This window comes from Herpailurus yagouaroundi, unplaced genomic scaffold (genome assembly GCF_014898765.1).
Source record: "Herpailurus yagouaroundi ecotype Mexico unplaced genomic scaffold, PumYag 77, whole genome shotgun sequence".
NCBI lineage: Eukaryota > Metazoa > Chordata > Mammalia > Carnivora > Felidae > Herpailurus > Herpailurus yagouaroundi.
The window spans coordinates 38,548,520-38,569,184 of NW_024412388.1; the positions used below are offsets into that span (position 1 = coordinate 38,548,520).

Consider the following 20,665-nt stretch of genomic DNA (forward strand, 5'->3'; position numbering starts at 1 on the left):
TGTTCAATAGATAACAGTGATTAATATTGTTTTTCTTAATAATAGGGTGTGGAGGAAGGTGCATCAGTGCAAAGGCCCTAAGGCAGCAAAGCATATGGACAAGGTCATGGGCAAGGTCAGTGGGAAGACTGGTCTGGCAGAAGTAAGTTGGACATCATTCTGTCCTTTAGGGAGGCTGGATCACTAGAGAGTAGGAAATGAGGCCAAGAGGTAAGGCAGGGCCAGCACAATTCCAGATGCCATTGGATGTCACTGTCCAAATGCTCACTGGGCTTACTTCCAGGAAGCATGGGAATGCCCAGCACTTTGGGCTCTGGTCTAGCTCTCCAGAAGGATACTTATCCCCTGACCTTCTCTCCTCATTGGCCCAAAATGTTGACTCCATCAGAAAACCTGATGTAAAACTTCTTAGGTGTATGTCCTTCCCAGCCCTAAACCTTCACATCTTAAGGGACTATCATGTTCTAAGGGGATATGTGTATGTCTGACAATATGTAGGGTGCTTTAACACACATCTCATCATAACCTTCCAGGTGAGTGCCACCGTCCCCACTGTACAGATGTGAAAATGGAAGGATCAGAGACTTTATGAGCCTAGATGAAATAGGAATTCTAGAGGATGAGCAACCAGATGAAGTAGCACATGGAGACACCCAGACTAACTTAGAACAATAACTGCGCTCGGTTCCCCAGCAACTCCCATCCCCATGGACTCCCATGTTAGACCCGGAAACGCGACCACCTCACTCTGTCTGACACTGTGACGATACTTTATAGTCAGAAAACATGCTGTTAAGTTCTTCTGCCCCATACACTCTGTGGCAGGGCAGGGATTATCTTTCCCATGCCACCGATAGGAAACTGAGGGCCAGAGAGAAGCCAAGGGAAGTCGACCCTGGACACAAAGCTGGTTCAACAGAACGTGAGCCACACAGTTCTGCCCTGTCACTTACCGCAGCCTCGGCATGGGAATTGCCACTCTCTCGACCAGGGGGTTCAGCCGATAATAATCCAAAAATGTTCTTGCCACGTTCCGTCCCAGCTTCATATCTGCAATAGTGTGCGTCAAGGAGCAACTTTGAAAGGAGACCGAGTCAGAAAAAAGAGGGCTGGTAATAAAAATGATAACAGTAATAGAGGCAGCAATACCACCTAGAATCACCGTTCTAAGCTTTTTCTATGTACTGCCTTTTTTGATCTTCACACAATTTTCGACACTATTCTTTTCCTCATTTCACAGATGAGGAAATCAAGGTACAAAGAAGTTAAATAATTTGCCTGAGGTCACAGGACTAGAAAGGAGAGGAACCAGGATATGGGTCTAGGTCATCTTACCTCAAAGCTCTCTTCCTGGCTTTTGGAACATACTGTGTCCCTCTGGGGCTCACTGGGCTTCCGCGCTCTGACTAGTGTTCGTGGAACAGTGAAATGAGTCTCACCACCGTCTTCAGGAAGTCCCCAGGCTGGGGTAGGACATGGCCCAGGACATGGAAAGTAGCATTTATGGAGCACCTACTATGTTCCTGGCATGGCACTACTACTTTGTTTACTTATACACTTTAAACAGTCCTGTGGGGAAGGCATCTTAATCTCCCTTTTGCTCTGGGAGGTTAAGGTACTTGTCCAAGGCTGCCTAACTTAGGCAATGGTAGAGCCAGGGCTCCAATTCAGGAATGTCTGACTCCAGAGCAGTGAACGTTCCACCACCCTGGGCTGTTTCCCATCCTGAAGGCACCTTTTCTGTCAAGGGCTGAGTCATCCCAGGCCAGTGCCTAGTGGGAGGAGGAAAAACACCAGACAAGTCGTTTATGACACTGAGATGTGCCGCAGGCTTGCTGTGCTCTGGGACCGCCACCTGCTTTCTTCCTCTGCATGTGACCGACCTTCTCTGTCCCCTTCTTTAAAGAGTTCACAAGCTGGCATTAGACATGGCCTCTCCAACCAGCAGACCCTGGTCTGCTCCTTTTAACCTAGTCAGGCTCCAGCTGGCTTGGGGAGACCAAATCACCACTGTGTGTGCTGACAGTAAGACTACAGGGGTGCAGAGGAGAGGAGAGGTCCCTGTGGACTGGACTAAAAAAGTATAGCAGAAATCTTGGAATCAGATGCATCTAATCCAAATCCTGGCTCTGCCACATTCTGCGTATGGCACATTGTATTTTCTAAAAATGTCTGCAGCGATATTTCCTAGCTCACGTGTTATTCTATGCTATGACTTTGACCCTCCTTCCACCGAGAAGTGTGGTCTATGTCTCCTCTCTTTGGACCTGGGTGGGCTTGTGACTCACTTGTGACCACAAGAATGGCAGAAGTGGTCAAAGTGACACTGTGGGCCTTCTGAGGCAAGGTCAGTAAAGGAGATGTCACTTGTCCCTGGCCTGCTGGACTACTCCAGCTAGGGTCCTGCACCTCCATGCAAGCAGTCCTGCTGCGCTGAAGCCACCATGCTGTGAGGCAGCCCAGGCTAGCCCACAGAGGGGTTGCAGGTGGAGGCCCTGCCACTGTGCGGAGACCCGGCCAAAGGGAGACTCCCGCCAGCCCACGGTGCCACCAGCACACTGCTGTTCCCGCTCCAGCAACTGCGCCGCAGGCTCCAAACTAAGACCACTCGATGGCGCCCTCCGCAAATTTTGGACCCACAGAAAGCATGAGGGAAGAGCTTGTGTTTTAAATGCTCCATCTGGGGGAAGTGTGTTACACAGCAGGAGAGCCCTAGAACAGTCTCCTGTAAGCAACTCCATCCTCCTGAGCCTGGGTCCCTGCACCCATGAAATGTGAGCAAAAGCCACCTCACGGGGCCTGTGCTGCGGTGCGTGACTGACACGTGGGTGCTGATGAAATAAGCGAGACAGTGGGGACGAGGGAAGTGTGAGCCCATCCTCCCCAGCCTGCCTTGGCAGCCAGACTCAAAGCCACCCTAGAAGAAATCTGTGTTAGCAAAACTCTTGAACCTTGCAAGGAAACGGAGTCAGGCTGCCAGTAAAATGTTCCCCTGTGAAGTGCTGATCGTTTTCAGATGAGCCCTGTTTGAAAGACAGGGTTTTAAAGGTGGACTTGTCTGGGGCACCCTCTTTCCCTTTGCCTCTCCTACCATGTTACAGATCCCTCAAATCCTGAAGGTCTCACGCCAGGCTACTTACTGCAATGACCCTGCTTGAGTCAAGCAAGATATGGGACCTGGGTGGGAGGAGGGGAGAGACGAATCAAACATCTGCAGTTAAAACAAGCTGTCTTTGGACAAGGATTTAGGACCCAGACAAGGAGAGGGCACTAACTCTTCTGGCTGAAGCCTTTCCAATATATTGCCCAATAGAGAGAGACAATGCGGAGCTCCCGACTTTGCATTGCCAACAAACATCGCCGGATAGCCTCGACGCTGACAATGTCATCTTCCGCATATTCTTCTGTGGCTCACTGATCTGTTTCTGGTGGGGGGTCGGAACAGACGGCAGGTGGGGTTAGGACCCCCAAATCACAGAAGCAGGGGGGCTTGGCTAGGATGGTGTGAAACCCAGACTGATTTGGGGACTTCCACTCAGAGCTGTTTGAACTAAGGGGCAGGTGTCAGTAACTCTGGTACTTCCGGGACCCTGTAACAGGTAACAAGGGTTTGGGCATGTACTGTTCACTCCCATTCATTCATTCATTCATTCTAACATTCGTTGGGCTCCTCCCATATGTATGCTGGGAGGAAGAGTGACAGGGATGGGGTTAGAGAAAGAAGAATTAGATGAGCACAGTGGCCAGTCGGGAGGAGGAAACTAGCATGTCCCACTGACTATATCACCGAGCAGGCTGCTGCCTTGTCATCTTCACAACCGTTTATTTTAGCGCTCTCCCCGTGCGCTGCACAGTGTAGTTACTATCACCAGTCCCCACCACAACCCTGCAAGGTCAAAGTACCATTCTACACATATTTTGCAGAAGAGGACACTGTAAAGAAGGAAAATCTGCATAAGTGACCTGGAATCCTGTGGCCTGAGAGTGAGGTAGGTAGCATGTGAACCTGAGGGTCTTTTAACAAGGTGCATATGGTTTCCCCTCTCTTGAGCGTGATTGTACATTCCAACACTAAACTCCGTGGACATGTAGAAGGAGATTGAATCCCAACTGGAGGAATTGTGGAAGGCTTCATGGAAGTGGGTATATAACAGAGATTTGAAGCACAAGGATGAATCGCAAGGGGGAGGAAGAGAGAGATGGGATCAGTGGCAGCACAGAGTGTGGCCGGGGCATGTGACTCCGGGCCATAAAAAAGACAGAAGAGGGATCAAGGGCCCAGGCCATCTCAGCGTAGAGCAAAAGGTGAGGCTGCAAGGCAAGGCTGTGGACAGATCAGGAGAGGCTTTGAATGCCAAATTAAGGAATTTAAACTTCTATTCCATAGGCAATTCAAAATAGTTGATATGGGTGTCTGTGGTCATATCTATCATTTGTCCACTCAATATATGGTTATTGATCAACTGCTATGTTCAGGCTGTCTGGAAGTCTCATGGTATACTGTGGTAAACAATAATAAATAAATAAAACAAAACAAAACAACCAAGACAATGGTTCTTAAGTCTAGAAGTGGAGACAGATAACAAAGCAATAAAAACCCAAACAAAGATATAATTGCGATTGTACTAGTGTAGGATGAAAATGCGCAGGGTCTGTAAGAGGGAGTGACGGCGTGCTGCTTCAGACAGGGGATGTGGGCGGGCCTCCCTGAGGAGGACGTGTGAAAGAGCGGACAGGGGCAGTGGGAAAAAGTCCTTGGGTCGGGGAGAGGGTCTGAGAGCGGGCTGGCATAGAGGGACAGGCGGGGGAGAGATCATGTGGAGCCTTATTCTGGGTCACCTGAAGGAATCTAGATTTTCTAAGAGAATGGGAAGCTGCTGAAGAATTTTAAGCAGGAAAATGAGACGGTCTGATTTATAATTTTAAAAGGTCACTGCTGTGCTAAAAATAAGGCAGCAACAGTGGCAGCAGGGCAGATGGGCCAGGAGAATACTGCAGCGGGTCCGGGGTAAAAACGAGGGAGGTCTGGACCAGGGCAGAGGCAGTGGAGATGGGCATATATGTTTTGGGAGAGGAGCTGGCAGGTTGGCCATGGGGCCTGTGGAGAGGCAGGGGTGAACGGCGACCTCCTGTGCACTTAGCCAGAGCAGCCGGGTGGACGGGGTGCGGTGACTGGGAATGCAGAAGTCTGAGGGTGGTGGAGCAGGCTCAGGGAAGAGACTAGGAGTCAGTTTGAGTTCAAGATGCCACTGAGACACTAAGCAGCCATGTCCTACGGCAGAAACAGGGAAAGAAGCAGATCATGGAAATGGTTTCTGAACTGCCAGTCCTCTGGGATCATGCAAGCCGCAAACTTGCTGACTGTATGGCATGAATGTCCCACTCTGCCCAGCTCCCCACCTCCTGTTCCTCCTCTCAGCATCCCGAGGTCTCTCGGAGAGGGGCAGTGGCTGCAGGGCCCTCTGTTCTCCTGTCTCAGGGCCTGGATCTGGTGCATCGAATGAGCATGTAAGTGGGAATCAAGAGACCAACCTGGTTTCAATCAGTAACTTGCCATGTGACCGTGGCCATTTCCCTGATCTGGGCTTAACTCCTCTGTGGTAACAAGTACAGTCTCTCAGGTCCTTTCTAGCATTAATGTGGTGTGTTCGACACAATAAACTTATGAAAAATCCCATCCCAATTCTTTCATTCAACAAATGTTTACCGAGAACTTGCTCTATGCCAAGTAGTTTTAGGCACTTGGGATATACAGCAAACAAAACTCACAAGGATCCCTGTCTTCATGGAGCTTTTGTTCCAGTTATGGGACACAAACTGTCAATCCTACACATTTGTAAATTATTGAGAATGCCAGAAAGTGAAAGTGATAAGTGCTATAAAGTAAAGATAAAGGACAGTGTAAGGGGAGTACAGGGGGCAGGGGGCACATTGTCGCACTAGGTACAGTGGTCAGAGGAGCCTCACTGAAAAGGTGGGGTTTGAGCGGGCTTGGAGGAGGTGAAGGAGCTGGCCAGCACCCAGGATCAGGATCCCCCTCATCAGAAACACAAGCCCTGACCAGCAATTTCATTTTTGGCCTCTTGCTTGGCCCAGCCCAATCCCACTACTAGGGACAGTAGTCAGCCTTGGGGATGAGTTCCCCCTGAAGGGAGTCAGAAACACCTCCTTCGTGACACATGGCAGCTTCCTGAGGAAGGTCCTCCCTACGTCCCTGAGCAGCCCCAGAGGGAACGCATCTCACACACGCCTTCCTGCCTGGCCTGTGGCTTCCCTTCCCCATCCTGTTCCTTCCCCTTCATCTCTGCTACCATCTCCACACTTCTCACTCTCTGCAGCTCTTCCAGAACCATCAGTGAGCCCACCTGGCCTGGCCGGCCCTGAAGGGAGCCAAGGTCCAGCCCCACTCATCAGATACCATATTTCACTCCCTCTTTCCCCATAGCTGTGTGCTGTGCGCAGGTCTGATTACCGTCCCCATTTTGCAGATGAGAACTTGGAAGTGACTTGTCCAGTGAGGCCCATCAAGAACTGGCACAATGAGGAGTGAAGCCCATTCATTCATTAATTCATTCATACATATATTTAGCAAGTGTCTTTTACATGCCAGATGCTGTTCTGGGACACAGGGAAGAGAAAAAGTCCTAGTCCTCATGAAATCTTTCCTTGCTATCATCCTGCCTCCAAATAAGAAAATTTAACTCCTACTGGCTCCCTGTTTTGAAAGCCCTGCCTAGATAGCCCTGCCCCTGCCCCTGCCAGCAACAGATGATCATCGTTAAAGGGGAAAGATTAATCCTGCAGAGCGGTAGGCCAAGGAAACGTGATTTCTCCTCGGCAAGGCTGACAGCACTGCTGGAATGTTAAGAGGCACCTGTCTAGGGGCCTGTAGGTAAAGCCAGAAGAACAATGCGACAGTGAAATATCTTTTGCCTCTGCCTCCTTCCCCCATCCTCCCATGGTGGCGGACAGGTGCGTGATAAACAGATGAATCCTTCTCCGAAGTGTAGCGTGGGGGCCGCAGAGGTCATTGCAGAGTCCTTTCCAATAGCAGGCGAGTCCTGATGCACCCCTAGGTGAGGACGCCTGCGAATGTGGGAGGGAGACAGAGACAGAGAGAGACAGAGAGAGGGAGGACATGGAGACACAGCAAGAGGGAGGAAGAGACAGAGAGACAGGCAGAGGCAGAGACCAAAAGAGAAAGAGATGCGAACAGCCAGGAAGATATGAAGAGAAACCCATCAGGATGGAGCAGAAAGGAAGATCATCGGAGGGGCTGAGAACAGCTTGAACTTGAAAAGTGGAGAGAAATGGAGGGAGGGGCAGAGAGAAGAATAGGAAGCAGCTGGCAAAGGGAGAGAATCAGAGAGAGAGAGAAAGAGAAAGAGAAATGTAGACAACGGGGAGGGAGAAAGAGAAAGGCAGAGTGGAACAGAAAGAGTCAAAAGCAAGCAGGGCAGGGCGCCTGGGTGGCTCAGTCGGTTGAGTGTCTGACTTCGGCTCAGGTCATGATCTCGCGCTCAGTGAGTTCGAGCCCCACGTCGGGCTCTGTGCTGACAGCTCAGAGCCTGGAGCCTGCTTCGGATTCTCTGTCTCCCTGTCTCTGCCCCTTCCCCACTCATGCTCTGTCTCTCTCTGTCTCTCAAAGATGAATACACGTTAAAAAAAAAAATTAAAAAAAAACAAGCAGGGCTACACAGGCTTTGGAGGAGAGACAGCACATGACAACAGGGAGACTGAAATAGAGGCAGAGACAGAGGAGGGGAGAGACAGGTGACAGGAGGGGGGGCCTCCTCTCTGACACATGGGAAGCAACTCAGAAGGGTAGGGATTTCGTGAGAGGAGAGGGGAGATGAACACATACACAAATGGTGGGGAGGATGCCCAAATCCTCCAAGAGGGAACCCAAGGTGGGGATAAAGGAGGCTCCGGACTGGATTCCTACAGCCACTATAATTCACCACCAACTCGGTGCCTTAAAACAACGGACATGTATTCTCTCACAGTTCTGGAGGCCAGAAGTCTGAAATCAGTTTCAATGGGGGCGAAAGTAAGGTGCTAATGGGGCCACACTCCCTCCAAAGGCTGCAGGGGAGAAGCTGTTTCTGGCCTCTCCCAGCTTCTGGTGGCCGCTCTGCACCTTGACTTATGACCTCATCACTCCAGTGTCTGCCTCGTGGCCACACTGCCTTCTCCTGTTGTGTGTCCAGTCTCCCTCTGCGTCCCCCTTATAAGGACACGTGTGACTGCATATTGGGCCCACCCCAAGAATCCAGGATAAACTTCTCCCTCAAGATCCTTAACAATAACATCTGCAGAGGCCTCGTTTCCATGTAAGCAGACACGGATAGGTTCCAGGGGTTAGGATCTGGATCTGTTTGGGGGGTCCTCATCCAGCCTCCTGCATGCTCTCAGAGTTCATCTGGGTGGCTAAGAGCAGAGGAAGAAGACACTGCCCAGGTGTTGGGAGTGCAGTTCTGGCTCTGTGCTGTAAATCTCTCTGGGTGCTCACCCCCCATCCCTCCCCACTGCCCCTCAGTGCCTCCTGCACAAGCAGCAAGTGCATTTCATTCACCAGATTGGGACCCAGACACACGCAACTCCAGACTCCTTTTTATGTACAGTATTTGCTCCAGAGTCCTTTTAATTTACATTATTTGCAGGAAATACCTGTATTGGACTATACGCTGCCTATTTTGCCTCCTAAACATATTGCAGACCTGCCCTTCCTCCTCTCCACTACTATTCCTTTACTTGAGATCCTTTTCTCTCATCTGAACTATGGCTCCAGCCTCCTAATTGGTCTTCCTGACTCTAGTCTTCTTGACTCCATTTTCACTGAGAGAGATGTTCTCATAATTGCTGACCTTGTGACTTTCTGACTCATGACTCTATGCCAATTCCCTGCCACCTATAGGGTAACAACTAAACTTTTAAATCTGGCATTGACATCCTTCCATAAGCTAGTCTAAGCCTTGTCCCCTGACACTAGATTCCACTGTGCATCTATTTGGAATGTGGGGTTAAAGTCCAAAAAGCATGGGTTTTAATATTGACTCCTACACATTTAGCTGTATGATTTTGGGCAAGATATTGAACTTCTCTGAGCCTTAGTTTTCACATCTCTAAAAATGGATAATACTACCTACCTTGCAGGACTCTCATGTTGATTAGAAATTATATATCGAAAGCACTTAGCACAATACTGGCAGGTAGTAGGTCTCTTTATTATCATTATTATTTATGAACCTGTCATCTTCAACAAAGCCTAAGCTCTTCAAGGACAAGGGTGTGTCACATTCAAACTTGTTTCCAGAGCCATTTAACACAGGTTAGGACTATAACAGAGACAAGGAAGAAACAAACAAACCAAAAAAAACAAGATTAGGTAAGAGGGAGACAAACAGGAAATAAGAGATGGGGAGACAGAGAGATGAAATTATTTTTTTTTAATTTTCTGGATGTTCAGGGATAAGGTCTTACAGGTCCCTTCCATACTGTGTGCCTCAGTTTCCTTTCTGTAAAATTGGCTAGAGGGTGATCTCTGGTTCTAATCTAGTTCTCACTCTCTCTGCCCCTCCCTAGGAGGAGAGGATACCCTTTCAGGCCACCCAGATCAGTGCAGACTTCTCAGGCACGGGAGCAGTACCCATCACTCTGGTCGGGTATTTGGAAAAGAAATCAGGCTGGAGGCTGGCTAGGCTAGAACAGATGGAGATCTGACCTTAGGAATAACGTGCCTGAGTCTGGACAGGATGTCCCTGGGGGATTTTTGAACTTCAGACCACGTTAGGCAGGTTGTCATTCATTCATTATTTGTTACTTGTTTATTCATTCAACGGACACTTTTCAAGCACCCCTGTGTGTTGAGCCATGTAATAGGAATAGAGACTACACTGGGCAGATAGAGTAAACAAAACAGGAATGGTTCTGCCTTCACGCTGCTCACAGTCCAGGCACTATTGACATCTTGGGCTGGATGATTCTGTTGCAAGGAGGATCCTTGGCTTTTCCCACTAGATACCAGCAGAACCTTTCACCCTGTTGTGACAACCCAGAATGCCTTCAGACATTGCCAAACATTCCCTGGGGTGTGGGTGTGGGTGTGTGTGGAATTCACCCCTGAGTTAGAGACACTGGTCTAAGGGGTGCACGATATCTGGTGGAGTGCAGCAGGTGAAATGGGGGTGGGGCACAAGCAGGAGTTTTAGAAGCGGGCGAGAGCTTGACTGGGAGAGGCCCTGGTTCCCCAACCTGGGAAAATGTCAACCCCGAGTGCTCCTTGGAGACAGGCGAAGGGGAAAGGAACGTGACTTCACAGGCTGGATTGACCTACTAGGATGGATGGTTGCTTCAGCACCTCTACCCACCACTTGGGCAGGAAGAGTGGCCTCCCTCTGTGTCCCGCACCCCTCAGCCTCTGAGATGCCTCTCACTTCCCTACTTGCCCTGGACTGCTGGTATTTACGGCCCATCTATCTCAGAGCCATTCCTCACTCGAGAGGAAAGTTCGTTTCTCCCCGCCATCTCCCACACTCCAGCTTGTTTCGTCACTCCCCCGCTCTCCCTCCATTCCATGCGGGGAACTAGCAGTTTCCCAGCAGTGCCTCCCTTTGCCCACTGATGACTGACCACAGCTCTGGAAATTCGCTCACGAAGTCTGCTGTGCCTGCCCAGCTGAGCCCCACTCAGCAAATGGGGGGGCTTGGACGCGGTTCAGTGCTAGAGGAGGCTCTGCTTCTCTGAGATGCTCCTAGATATTTTCAGAAGCTTCCACTGACGCACAATATAAAAACAAGACTAAAGACCAAAGTCAATATTTGTGCAGCAGCATCTTGGAGCAAGCGGGAGGCAGGGTCAAGAAGCATAATAAGTGGGAAAAGCTCCAATGAGTCCTGGCTCTGGGCCTGTCTGGGAGGTTAGGGGGAGGGGCTGCGTGGCCTTGTGTGGGACAAGTGTCAGTTTTCCAAATCTGGAAAGTCGGGGGGGAGGGGCAGGCTTGCTGATGTTTTGAAACTTTCAGCTCTGTGATGTTTTGGGAGCCTCTAGATTCCAAGTTCCTACCTGGGGAATTAGGGGCTTCCTGGCCCCTCCTGTATTACGGGCAAAAATTTACGTGTATGTGTGAATTTTCCTAGGGAGGATATTCATAATTTTGCATAATTTTCAAAGAAATCTGCATCCTTCCAAATGTTAAGAATCTCTGCTCTAAATTTGGACAGTGATCCTTGAGTTTATCATCACCTTTAGATAATAATATTCCTTCTCATCTTCTGACTCATTCACTTTTTATACCGTGACTCTTCTGGGATTAGTGAGAATCTGGTGGTGCTGGGGAGTGCAATCAAGTTAGGCTTGGAGCACAGTTAATAGTAGGTAGACTCTGTCCTCAGTACACCTGCATCACCTTAGAGGAGCTCAGAGATTCTGGTGGTGCCAGTCCACTGGAGGGGCCAAAGGAACAGCTCAGCTAAGCAATGGGGGAGCAAAGTAATAATCACAACTAGCCTAGAATTTAAGAGGCCCATTAAATGGTTTGCTGAAGGGACAGACTATAGGGTTCTTGATCTTTAAAAGAAGGTCCTTCCCGGTTCCTTGTTTCTTCATTCCTGACTCAGCCTGAATCTGAAGCACTTACATGCGTTAAGGGAATGAACAATATCCTGTGAGTCAAGAGACCCATAAAAGAATGTCAGCTTCAACCAAATTGCTGTATGACCTGGGCTGGGTCACTCACCCCCTCCTGGGCCTCACTTTCCCCATTTGTATAATTAGGAGGAATTCAGTTTTTTGCATGATTTCACCTGGGGATGGCTATAGTACAGTGAAACTCCATTACAATACCTTACTCTTGGCTACCTCCTTACATTTAATCCTCATTTGGGGACATTTTTGTTCCATCTTAAGCAAAATAGAAATGATCCCATCCTTTAAATTCCAATCTTTAGGGCCCTACTGGCTCCAATGTTTTATGATTTTCTTTCCTGCCCTTGTGTTATTTTCTTTTTAACTGTTATCTCAAACCTGAAACTCAGGGGATGGAGCTCATGTTTATGATCATTTACTATCTTCTGAGCACCGTGCTATTTACTATGTGCAAACGAGGTAGATTTTATTATTCCCATGTTACAGGTTAGAAAACTGAGGTACAGAGATATCACTTGTCTAACATCACTCAGTTAGCAATTGGAGGTAAAGACTCAACTCAGGTCTGTCCAACTGCAAGGCCTAAGGTTTTTGAGAATTATTATCATGCTATACTTATATAATTAACCGTCTGAAGATGGATTTATTCACTCATTCAATATTTATTATCTGTTGTGTAAGGCTCTGGGCCGAATGCTATGGGTTTGGAAATGATAAGTCAGTCTCGGTCCTGAGCAGCCCTTAGGGAAGACATGTAAATAAAAACTGCAGTGCAGGGCAATGGTCTCGATGGCAGAGGGAGGTAAGGGAATCGGGAAACAGAAAGTAAGACTTAACGTTGGAAGGACCCCCAGAAGACTTCTCAGAGAAGGTAACGCTTGTGCTGAACTGAGTGGGGGGCTTTTAACTGAGATGAATCTGCATTAAGTAATTCAGTCAACAAGTAATTGAGAATTTACTATGCACCAGGTACTTTTCTAGATGCTGAGATACAACAGTGCACATGTGCTCATGGAGCTCACGTCCCAGTAGGGGACATAGTCAATAAAAAAAACAAATGTAGAATGAGGTTGAAATCTGGGGGACTTGACAAAAGAGTAGGGGCTGCCCAGGCAAAGAGGGGATGACGGCATGGGAAGGGATCCCTGAAGACAGGCAGAGGCATGTGCATGCTTCCTGAGGCACAGTGATCCCCTCAAAAACTGTAAGACATCTGGTTTGGCTGGAATATCTTCTACAAGATGAAGAAGGAAGCAAGATAAATACACAAAGACAGGTCATGAGTGGCTTGTGTGATGTAATGAACGTGAACTTTATGCTGTAGGTAATAAGGAACCATGACAAAGTTTTAAGGGAGGGAGAGAGAATGTTAGATTTGGCTTCATAATGATCATTCCTGTGGCCCTGGTAGAAGATGGTTTGGAAGGGACAAAGACTGGAGACAAGGATAGGTCTGGTCTGGGGAGGATGAGGAGGACCTAAGCTGGGACTCTAACAGAGGGGCAAGAAGGAAGGGACAGAATTAGAAATACTTGTCACATAAAATGAATGTGAGCTGGGCATTTAATGTGGGGTAGTCTGGGAATGTGGGGTTCTGGCAGAGGTGGCTGGATTAGAAAAAGCATCAAGGATAGCACACCAGGTTCCTATCTTGGGGAATCAGATGCTGGTGTCACCAGTGATCCTGGATATGAAGTCTGAATGTGGCTCCTAGAATCCAGGGAGCTCTGTGTTCCTTAGAGTCCCTTCCATGGCACTCTTCTCAATAGGACAGTTGCGTAATTTTATTTTGCTGCACATTTGCGTCAAGTGACTCATGATTCCTACTTTGAAGCTCCACTGTGATGCCTAGTTACTGGCATTTCCTTACATCTCATGCTCTTTGGGGGACATCTTGGTTTCTTGTCAGGCAAACCCAAAGTGAGCCCACAGACAGGATGGGTAAGAAGCTGGGCTTGAACTCCCCACGAGACTAACACATTTACCCAAATTTTATTAAAAAAAATTTTTTTTTCCAACGTTTATTTATTTTTGGGACAGAGAGAGACAGAGCATGAACGGGCGAGGGGCAGAGAGAGAGGGAGACACAGAATCGGAAACAGGCTCCAGGCTCTGAGCCATCAGCCCAGAGCCCGACGCGGGGCTCGAACTCACGGACCGCGAGATCGTGACCTGGCTGAAGTCGGACGCTTAACCGACTGTGCCACCCAGGCGCCCCTACCCAAATTTTAAAGGATAGAATCTATTTTCTCTGGAACTTTTCTTTTCTATTCTCAGTCTCCCACACCTCTGATGGGCCAGCTGGCCTGTCTGCTTGTCTGCCTGACTGTATCCCTCCCTCTGACAAACACTAATCAGGATCTGCTCTGTGTCAGGATATAAAACATGCTTGTTCCACGTCTCATTCAATCCTGCTCTATTTTACTAACAATAAGACAACAAGTCATATTGTAACCCATGCTGTCATTGAGACCCTTGAGAACAGGACTTCCTCAACCAGGTAGATGCCACTTCACACCCTCCCTTCACAGCCCGTGCCTGAGAGGCTGTCATAGACCGTCTGCCTCGCTGCCTCTAGGTAATGTCTGCTCATGCGTCAGCCCTCAGCCCAAATTCCACTTCTTCAAGAAAGGCTTCCCTGACCTCCTGGACAAATCAGTGGCTGCTGTCATATACTTCCCAGGGTCCCTGGCATCCCTTCATATAGGCCTCTCGTGTCTGTAACTTTACGCACCAGTGTGTTTTTTGATAAAACCTTCTACTAGACTGCCAAGTTCCATGATTGCAAAAACTGTGTCTGTCTTGTTCACCATAATCCCCCTCTGCCTGGCAGTGTATGACACACGTGGTGTTCAATCAACATTTTGCTGCTAATTGTGGGAATTTGGGGAGAAATCTAGGTGTTTGAGGACTTCATTAGGAGGAGAAACAGTGGTTACTTCCTAGTGGCTAATGGTGAATGCGATTTTAAGAATAGAGATGCTAAGGGGTGCCTGGGTGGCTCAGTTAGGCGTCTGACTTCAGTTCTGGTCATGATCTCACGGCTTGTGGTTTTGAGCCCTGGGTTGGGCTCTGTGCTGACAGCTCAGAGCCTGGAACTTGCTTCTGATTCTGTGTCTCCCTCTCTCTCTGCCCCTCCCCTGCTCATGCTCTGTCTCTCTCTCTCACAAATAAATAAACTGTCAAAAAAAAAAAAAAAAGAATAGAGATGCTAAGCTGTGGGAGTTTGGCACAAGGAAGATTGAAAGCAAGCATCACAAACTCCAGAAGGTAAAGTGGCTTTGTTCTTCTGTCACTCCTAGGAAAGCAGGGTCCCTGGAAGAGGGACTATCTGATGAAGAGAAGAAGGAGACTATCACTGTACGATACATATTTCCAAGGAGCCCATGTAAGGTCAAAGATTCAGAGATGAAAAGGTTTTGTGGATGAAACGATTCCCCTCTAGTCCCAGGCAGGTGGATCCTGGGGTCAAGGGGTCATGTTTCTTCCACAACTAGCTACTTATAGCTAGAAGGTGAAAACAAATGAATACTTCTGGGCCTCCAGGGACACACCCTCCTCGTGAGCCAAAGATTCTCAGAACAATATCCCACCTAGGCAGAGCTGGGAGCACTGGCCCTGGAGGGGACAAAAAGGAGGAAGGCCTGGGAGCCAGCAGGAAGAGCTGGGTGTCAGAACTGAGCTAACTCCCACCAGGCTGGGACTGACCGATTACATCCAGAATCTGCACAGCTCTTGGCCTCTCTCTTTCCCACTAGACCATGAGCTCCCAGAGGGCAGAGCCTGTATCTTCCCCATCCTTGGTTCCCCACAGCCTAAGATGACTCCACTAAAGAATGTTTGTAGGAAGAATAAGTAAATGAATGAACACATAAAGCCTGGGCAAGCGTGCACCCCCTAATCCTACATTTTCTTATCTGTGAAGTGGTAATGACTCCTAACTAGAGTATTGTGAAGACTGAATGACATAATGAATGTGAAAGCACACGGTCAATAGGGACTCTCACATAAAGTAGATGTTCAAACATACTTTATCCTCTCTTTTGCCTTTAACCACACCTCCTGACTTCAAGTACTCCTGGAACTTCACTGGCCTTCATATATTATAGGCTGAACTTGACAGTGCACCAAATGGCTAGAGAATCATAAAATACCTGAGCGGGGGTACCAACAGCAGCCATCAGTCTTGTTTTATTTTCCTGCTCTTAATCAATTCCCCTTTCACAACACCCCATTTTTCCATATTGAGCCTCCAATCTCAGTCTCTGTGTCTTAGGAGGAGCTGACCTCACCCAGACTGTCCAGGAGGATATCGAGTCAATCTGATTGGGGCCAATCTGAGTACTGACTGACTCTTGCCACAGTGATCAGTTGGGTGTACATATGTCCAAGGTGACTCAACTCTGGGACTTGTGAAAGAGGGAATCAGGGAATCCCCCTTAACCCTGAGAGGATGGGATGTCCACCAGGAGTTGCTGGCAGTCATTTTGCTTCCACAGGGGAGACAGCCTGTCAGAGAATGGTATCAATGCTCAGGGAGCAGCTGCAAACCCTGTCCTGACGACACTGTCTCTAGATCCAGGCATGCTTAAAACCAATATTCCTTTGGACTTTAAAGTTTTGCATGCAAATTAATTCTCCTTTTTACTTAAGTAGGTTTGAATTGGGTTTTCTGTCACTTGCAACAAAGAAATTTGACTAATACAAGACCTTGACGTTTACCTCATCAAACCTCCTCATTTTACATGTGGGGAAGAGATTTGCAAAATCACATGGCCAGTTTTTATACACAGCCAATTTTCCAAATAAATCTATTGCCTCACTTCCTTTTATCTTTACTGCTGACCAGAATAGGAGCTGCTTGTCCTTCTGCCTGGGTAGGGTCATAGAATATTGATTTTGGTCACAGAACGCCTAATCTTTCTCTAACAGAGAGAATTTCCTAATTCAAGTCCTCAGCAACCAGTTTTGTTTTGCATTACAATGTTTTTATCCCCCAAGCGGAACTGCTGATGACCGTCCTTTCCCTTCCACACAGTGTAATCAGCAGCAATTAATTCTAATCACAAAGAGACAGCACGAATGAACAGAGCATTAATTGGACGGAAGTAATCAGAATCTCCTTAGCCTGCAGTTGGTACCTGTATGGAAGCATATGTGATCAGGCTCATGCATTCGTGTGTCCACACACACACACACACACACTCCTCCCCCCTTCACTCCAATCAACCAGGGCACAGGAGAGGGTATAGACTGAGCATACTGTCTGGTCACCATGGTGTAGTATTAAAAAATCAAGGACTTTGGAGTCACAAAGATTCTACCACCAACCAGTTGCTTAAAATTGGCCTCCTCATTTGTAAAACAAGGATACACAGACCTACTTCAAAGCGGTTTGGAAGATTAAATAAGTATATTGTATATAAAGCACTTCTTACTGGTTTTTAGCAGGAGCTCAGTAAGTGCTAGTTTTCTTTCCTTCCACATCAAACACCTTTTATAGCTGGTAGAGAATAAAGGCCTAACGTGACCTGAAATTTTAGATAGTTGACTGTTCTGGACTGGGTCAAACAAACTTGATAGTCCCTTCTGATCTCCCTTTAATCCTATACCACCACCCTCCCCCATGTATCTACCCCAACACACACACACACACACACACACACACACACACTCAGTCTGGTCATTCTTCAAGGCTTAGCCTAGACTGCACCACATACATCCTTCATGAAATTTTTGAAATTTGTTCCTGAGAGCACTATTTTCTTTGAACTCCATTCCTTTTTCATGATATAAAGTGTATATGGTGATATAAAGTGATATATGGTGTCTTTGTTTCCCTATCTCCTCAAGTTCCTTCACTCCATCATTGAACCAACTTCTTGAGCCAGTAGATGCATGGGCATATTACTTGGTCTGTGTCCTAAGACATTCAGGTTCAAACTAGTCCTTGAGCACAGCAACTGTGTCTGACTCATTTTGCTATCCCTCAGGCCTTGAGCCATGGTTATCCTTAAATATGTGATAATGTCAGTGGGTTGCCCAGGAGAAAACATCTGGGCTGGGACATCAATAGGTCTTGTGAGGATACCCAAGGCCAATGAGCTTTCTAAGATTGGGCACGGATTCTGCTGAGCTTTCTGAGGGAAAGGATTCAGTATTACAGAGAGGGATCTGGGGTTAATTAGCCATGTCCCTAGATCATGTCACACAGGATGCATTCAAATCCAAAACCTTGAATCAGCTGAGACCTGGTGCCCAAGGATATATGATTTAGTAATATACCTGCAGAAGCTCTGGCCTGGGATCAGGCCCACCTTTGCCACCAGGTTTCACAGTGATGTTGAACAGTTATTTACCCCTTCTGGGTATCAGTTTAGCCACCTCAATTTTAGTCAGCCAACAACTGTGAACACCCACTGTGTTCCTCATCCTGGAGATATAGAGATAAACCTGATATCATTAGCTCCTTTCAAGAGCTCATTGTCTAGCAGGAATTATGAAAAGGAAAATCAAAGAGAGATGTTGTAACCTTTTTATATTGTGTAGTTCTTTGTTTTTAAAACCTGAAGAAGGCTCCTTAGTGCCTGTAGGATAAATTGCCAATCTCCTTTACCTGAAATCACAGCCTCTTGTGATGTGGCCTCCACCTACCTATCTAGTCTCTCCTTCTCCCATACTGATCCTGTGCCCTGGCCACACTCTAGTGCCCATCACTCTCAATGCTCCTTTATCATTTGTGCCTTTACCCATGTGATGTCCTTCCAAAATTCTCTTTCTGCTAAATTTCTGATGATCCTTTAATACAAAGTGAAAGTATGAAGTATGCACAGAAGTAGCATCACATCTGTAAATTGGAAATAGTTCCAAATGTTATGGTTTTATGAAAGCTTTCTTTTTTCCCCCTCCCTTCCCTTCCTTTCCTTTTTCTTCTCTTTTCTTCTCTTTTCTTCTCTTTTCTTCTCTTTTCTTCTCTTTTCTTCTCTTCTCTTCTCTTCTCTTCTCTTCTCTTCTCTTCTCTTCTTTCTCTCTCTTCTTCTCTTTTCTTTTAAAGGGAAGATTAGATTAGCTCTACCAACACTTTTAAGATGCAATCACTCATTAATCTTTGTATTGCATCTTTGGAACTCATGATCAATCTGCTCGAGCTGTACCTCTCCTCATGGTGTTTGAAAACATCCCAAGCGCCAATTAACTAGACTGCAGGCTATGGGCTTGTCTTCCTAAAGAAAGTTCCTTTCAATGGTGAGTGAGGTATCAAGTCAACTTCACCGCACCCAAACTTCCTATTCCTAGATTTCTATTCCTGACCTTGAGAATAGTTTTCTCCTTATTTTTTAAAGAGATTTTTAATTTTTTTAAGTTTATTTATTTATTTGGAGAGAGAGAGAGAGAAAGAGAGCATGTGTGCGTGAGCAGGGGAGGGGCAGAGAGAGAGGGAGATAGAATCCCAAGCAGGTTCTGTGCTGTCAGTGCAGAACCCAGCTCAGGGCTTGATCCCACGAACTGTGAGATCATGACCTGAGCCAAAACCAAGAGTTAAATGCTCAACCCACTGAGCCACCCAGGCACCCCAAGATTTTAATTTTTTTTTTACTAATCTCTACACCCACTGTGGGGCTTGAACTCACAACTCTGAGATCAAGAGTTATATGTTCTATCAACAGGCAGCAAGGGGCCCCTAAAGTTTCTCTCTTAAAAGATGCTGTAAGAGATCACTTAGGTCTCTTATTTCAGAGCATTGAGGTGCTCATCCACAGCTCTGGGCTTTCAGGCCCTTGTGGAATGTCTTCCTCTTCCCCTCTTGGTGAATGCTTAACCACCCTTGTAAACTCAGCTCAAAATGTGTCCCATTTAGGAAGCCTTCTTAGATTCCTTAAGGCTGAATTAGTTGCTTACTTAATCTGTTCTCTGTGTTCTCATGGAATGCTGAACCCATCTTTTCTTTAACTTTAATTACACCGTTTTATAATCCAAACCAGGTAAAGAGACAGGTTAGGCAGATTAGGTACCAGGTACCATGTGTGATGGGATGATAAAACATCAATGAAAATATAGCAAGCTGAAGAAAATTATATTTATCAGAACTGTTTACTAAGATGTAGTTGGAGGGAAATTTGAGGTGTTCAGGTGACATAACTTGCTCAAGTCATCAAGCTAGACAATGGTCTAGAATGGTTTAAATGGTTTGAATCCAACTCCAAAATCAAGGCTTGTGTTGGTTATTCACTCAGTCATATGTGTTGGATGCTGTGTGTCAGGCACTGTGCTAGGCACCGGGGTGCAACATTTCAAACATGGCAGACAATGGCAGAGCAGAGCCTAATTCCTTATGTTGGTTTCTAGTGTTAAGATCTGAGATTCTTCTGAGCACCTGGGTGGCTCAGTTGGTTAAGGATCTGACTTTAGCTCGGGTCATGATCTCACCGTTTGTAGGTTTGAGCCCCATGTCGGGTTCTGTGCTGACAGCTCAGAGCTTGGAGCCTGCTTCGGATTCTGTGTCTCCCCTCTCTCTCTCTGCCCATCCCCCACTTGTGTTCTGTCTCTGTCTTTCTCAAATATAAATAAGCATTAAAAAAAAAAAAAAAAAAAAAAGATCTGAGATTCTTCAGTCCCAGTGTGTGATTTCACCAGTTGGAAGCTCCACAGCCAGCTTCCCAGCTTCACCCCCCTCTCCAGGAACAGGCAAGAAACTTCCTCATAACAACCCCTGCCTCTGCCCCCAAATCTTTGGCTGTGCCCACTGTGGAAAGAGAGCCAAGGCTGCTTCCAAGTTCATTAATAATTTTGGCTTTCTGGAGGAAGGAATTGGATTGCTTTGCTCTTCAAATATCAAAACATCCAATTAACACAGCTAATTAGCATCACTAGCAGCAGTCAAAAGAATGGCAATTTAGATGCAGGATTTCAAAGGTTTCCTAGTTGTAGGCCAAGGCAACCCATCACTTGCTAATGACAAGAGTTCCTTGCTTAGGCAATTCTATAGCAGCCATCAATTAGCCTAGCCACCAGGCAGAGA

At 47.1% G+C, this 20,665-nt stretch overlaps 1 protein-coding gene across 4 annotated transcripts in view; it reads right to left on the minus strand.

Annotated features, from left to right (window-relative positions):
* The window catches only part of AGBL4 (AGBL carboxypeptidase 4), a 1,457,435-nt gene that overhangs the window by 15,718 nt on the left and 1,421,052 nt on the right, over positions 1-20,665 (minus strand). For all 4 annotated transcript variants that reach the window (XM_040470173.1, XM_040470176.1, XM_040470172.1 and 1 more), the window contains exon 12: positions 954-1,050. In XM_040470173.1, the coding sequence (XP_040326107.1) occupies positions 954-1,050 (97 nt within the window). The remainder of the gene's footprint in view (positions 1-953; positions 1,051-20,665) is intronic.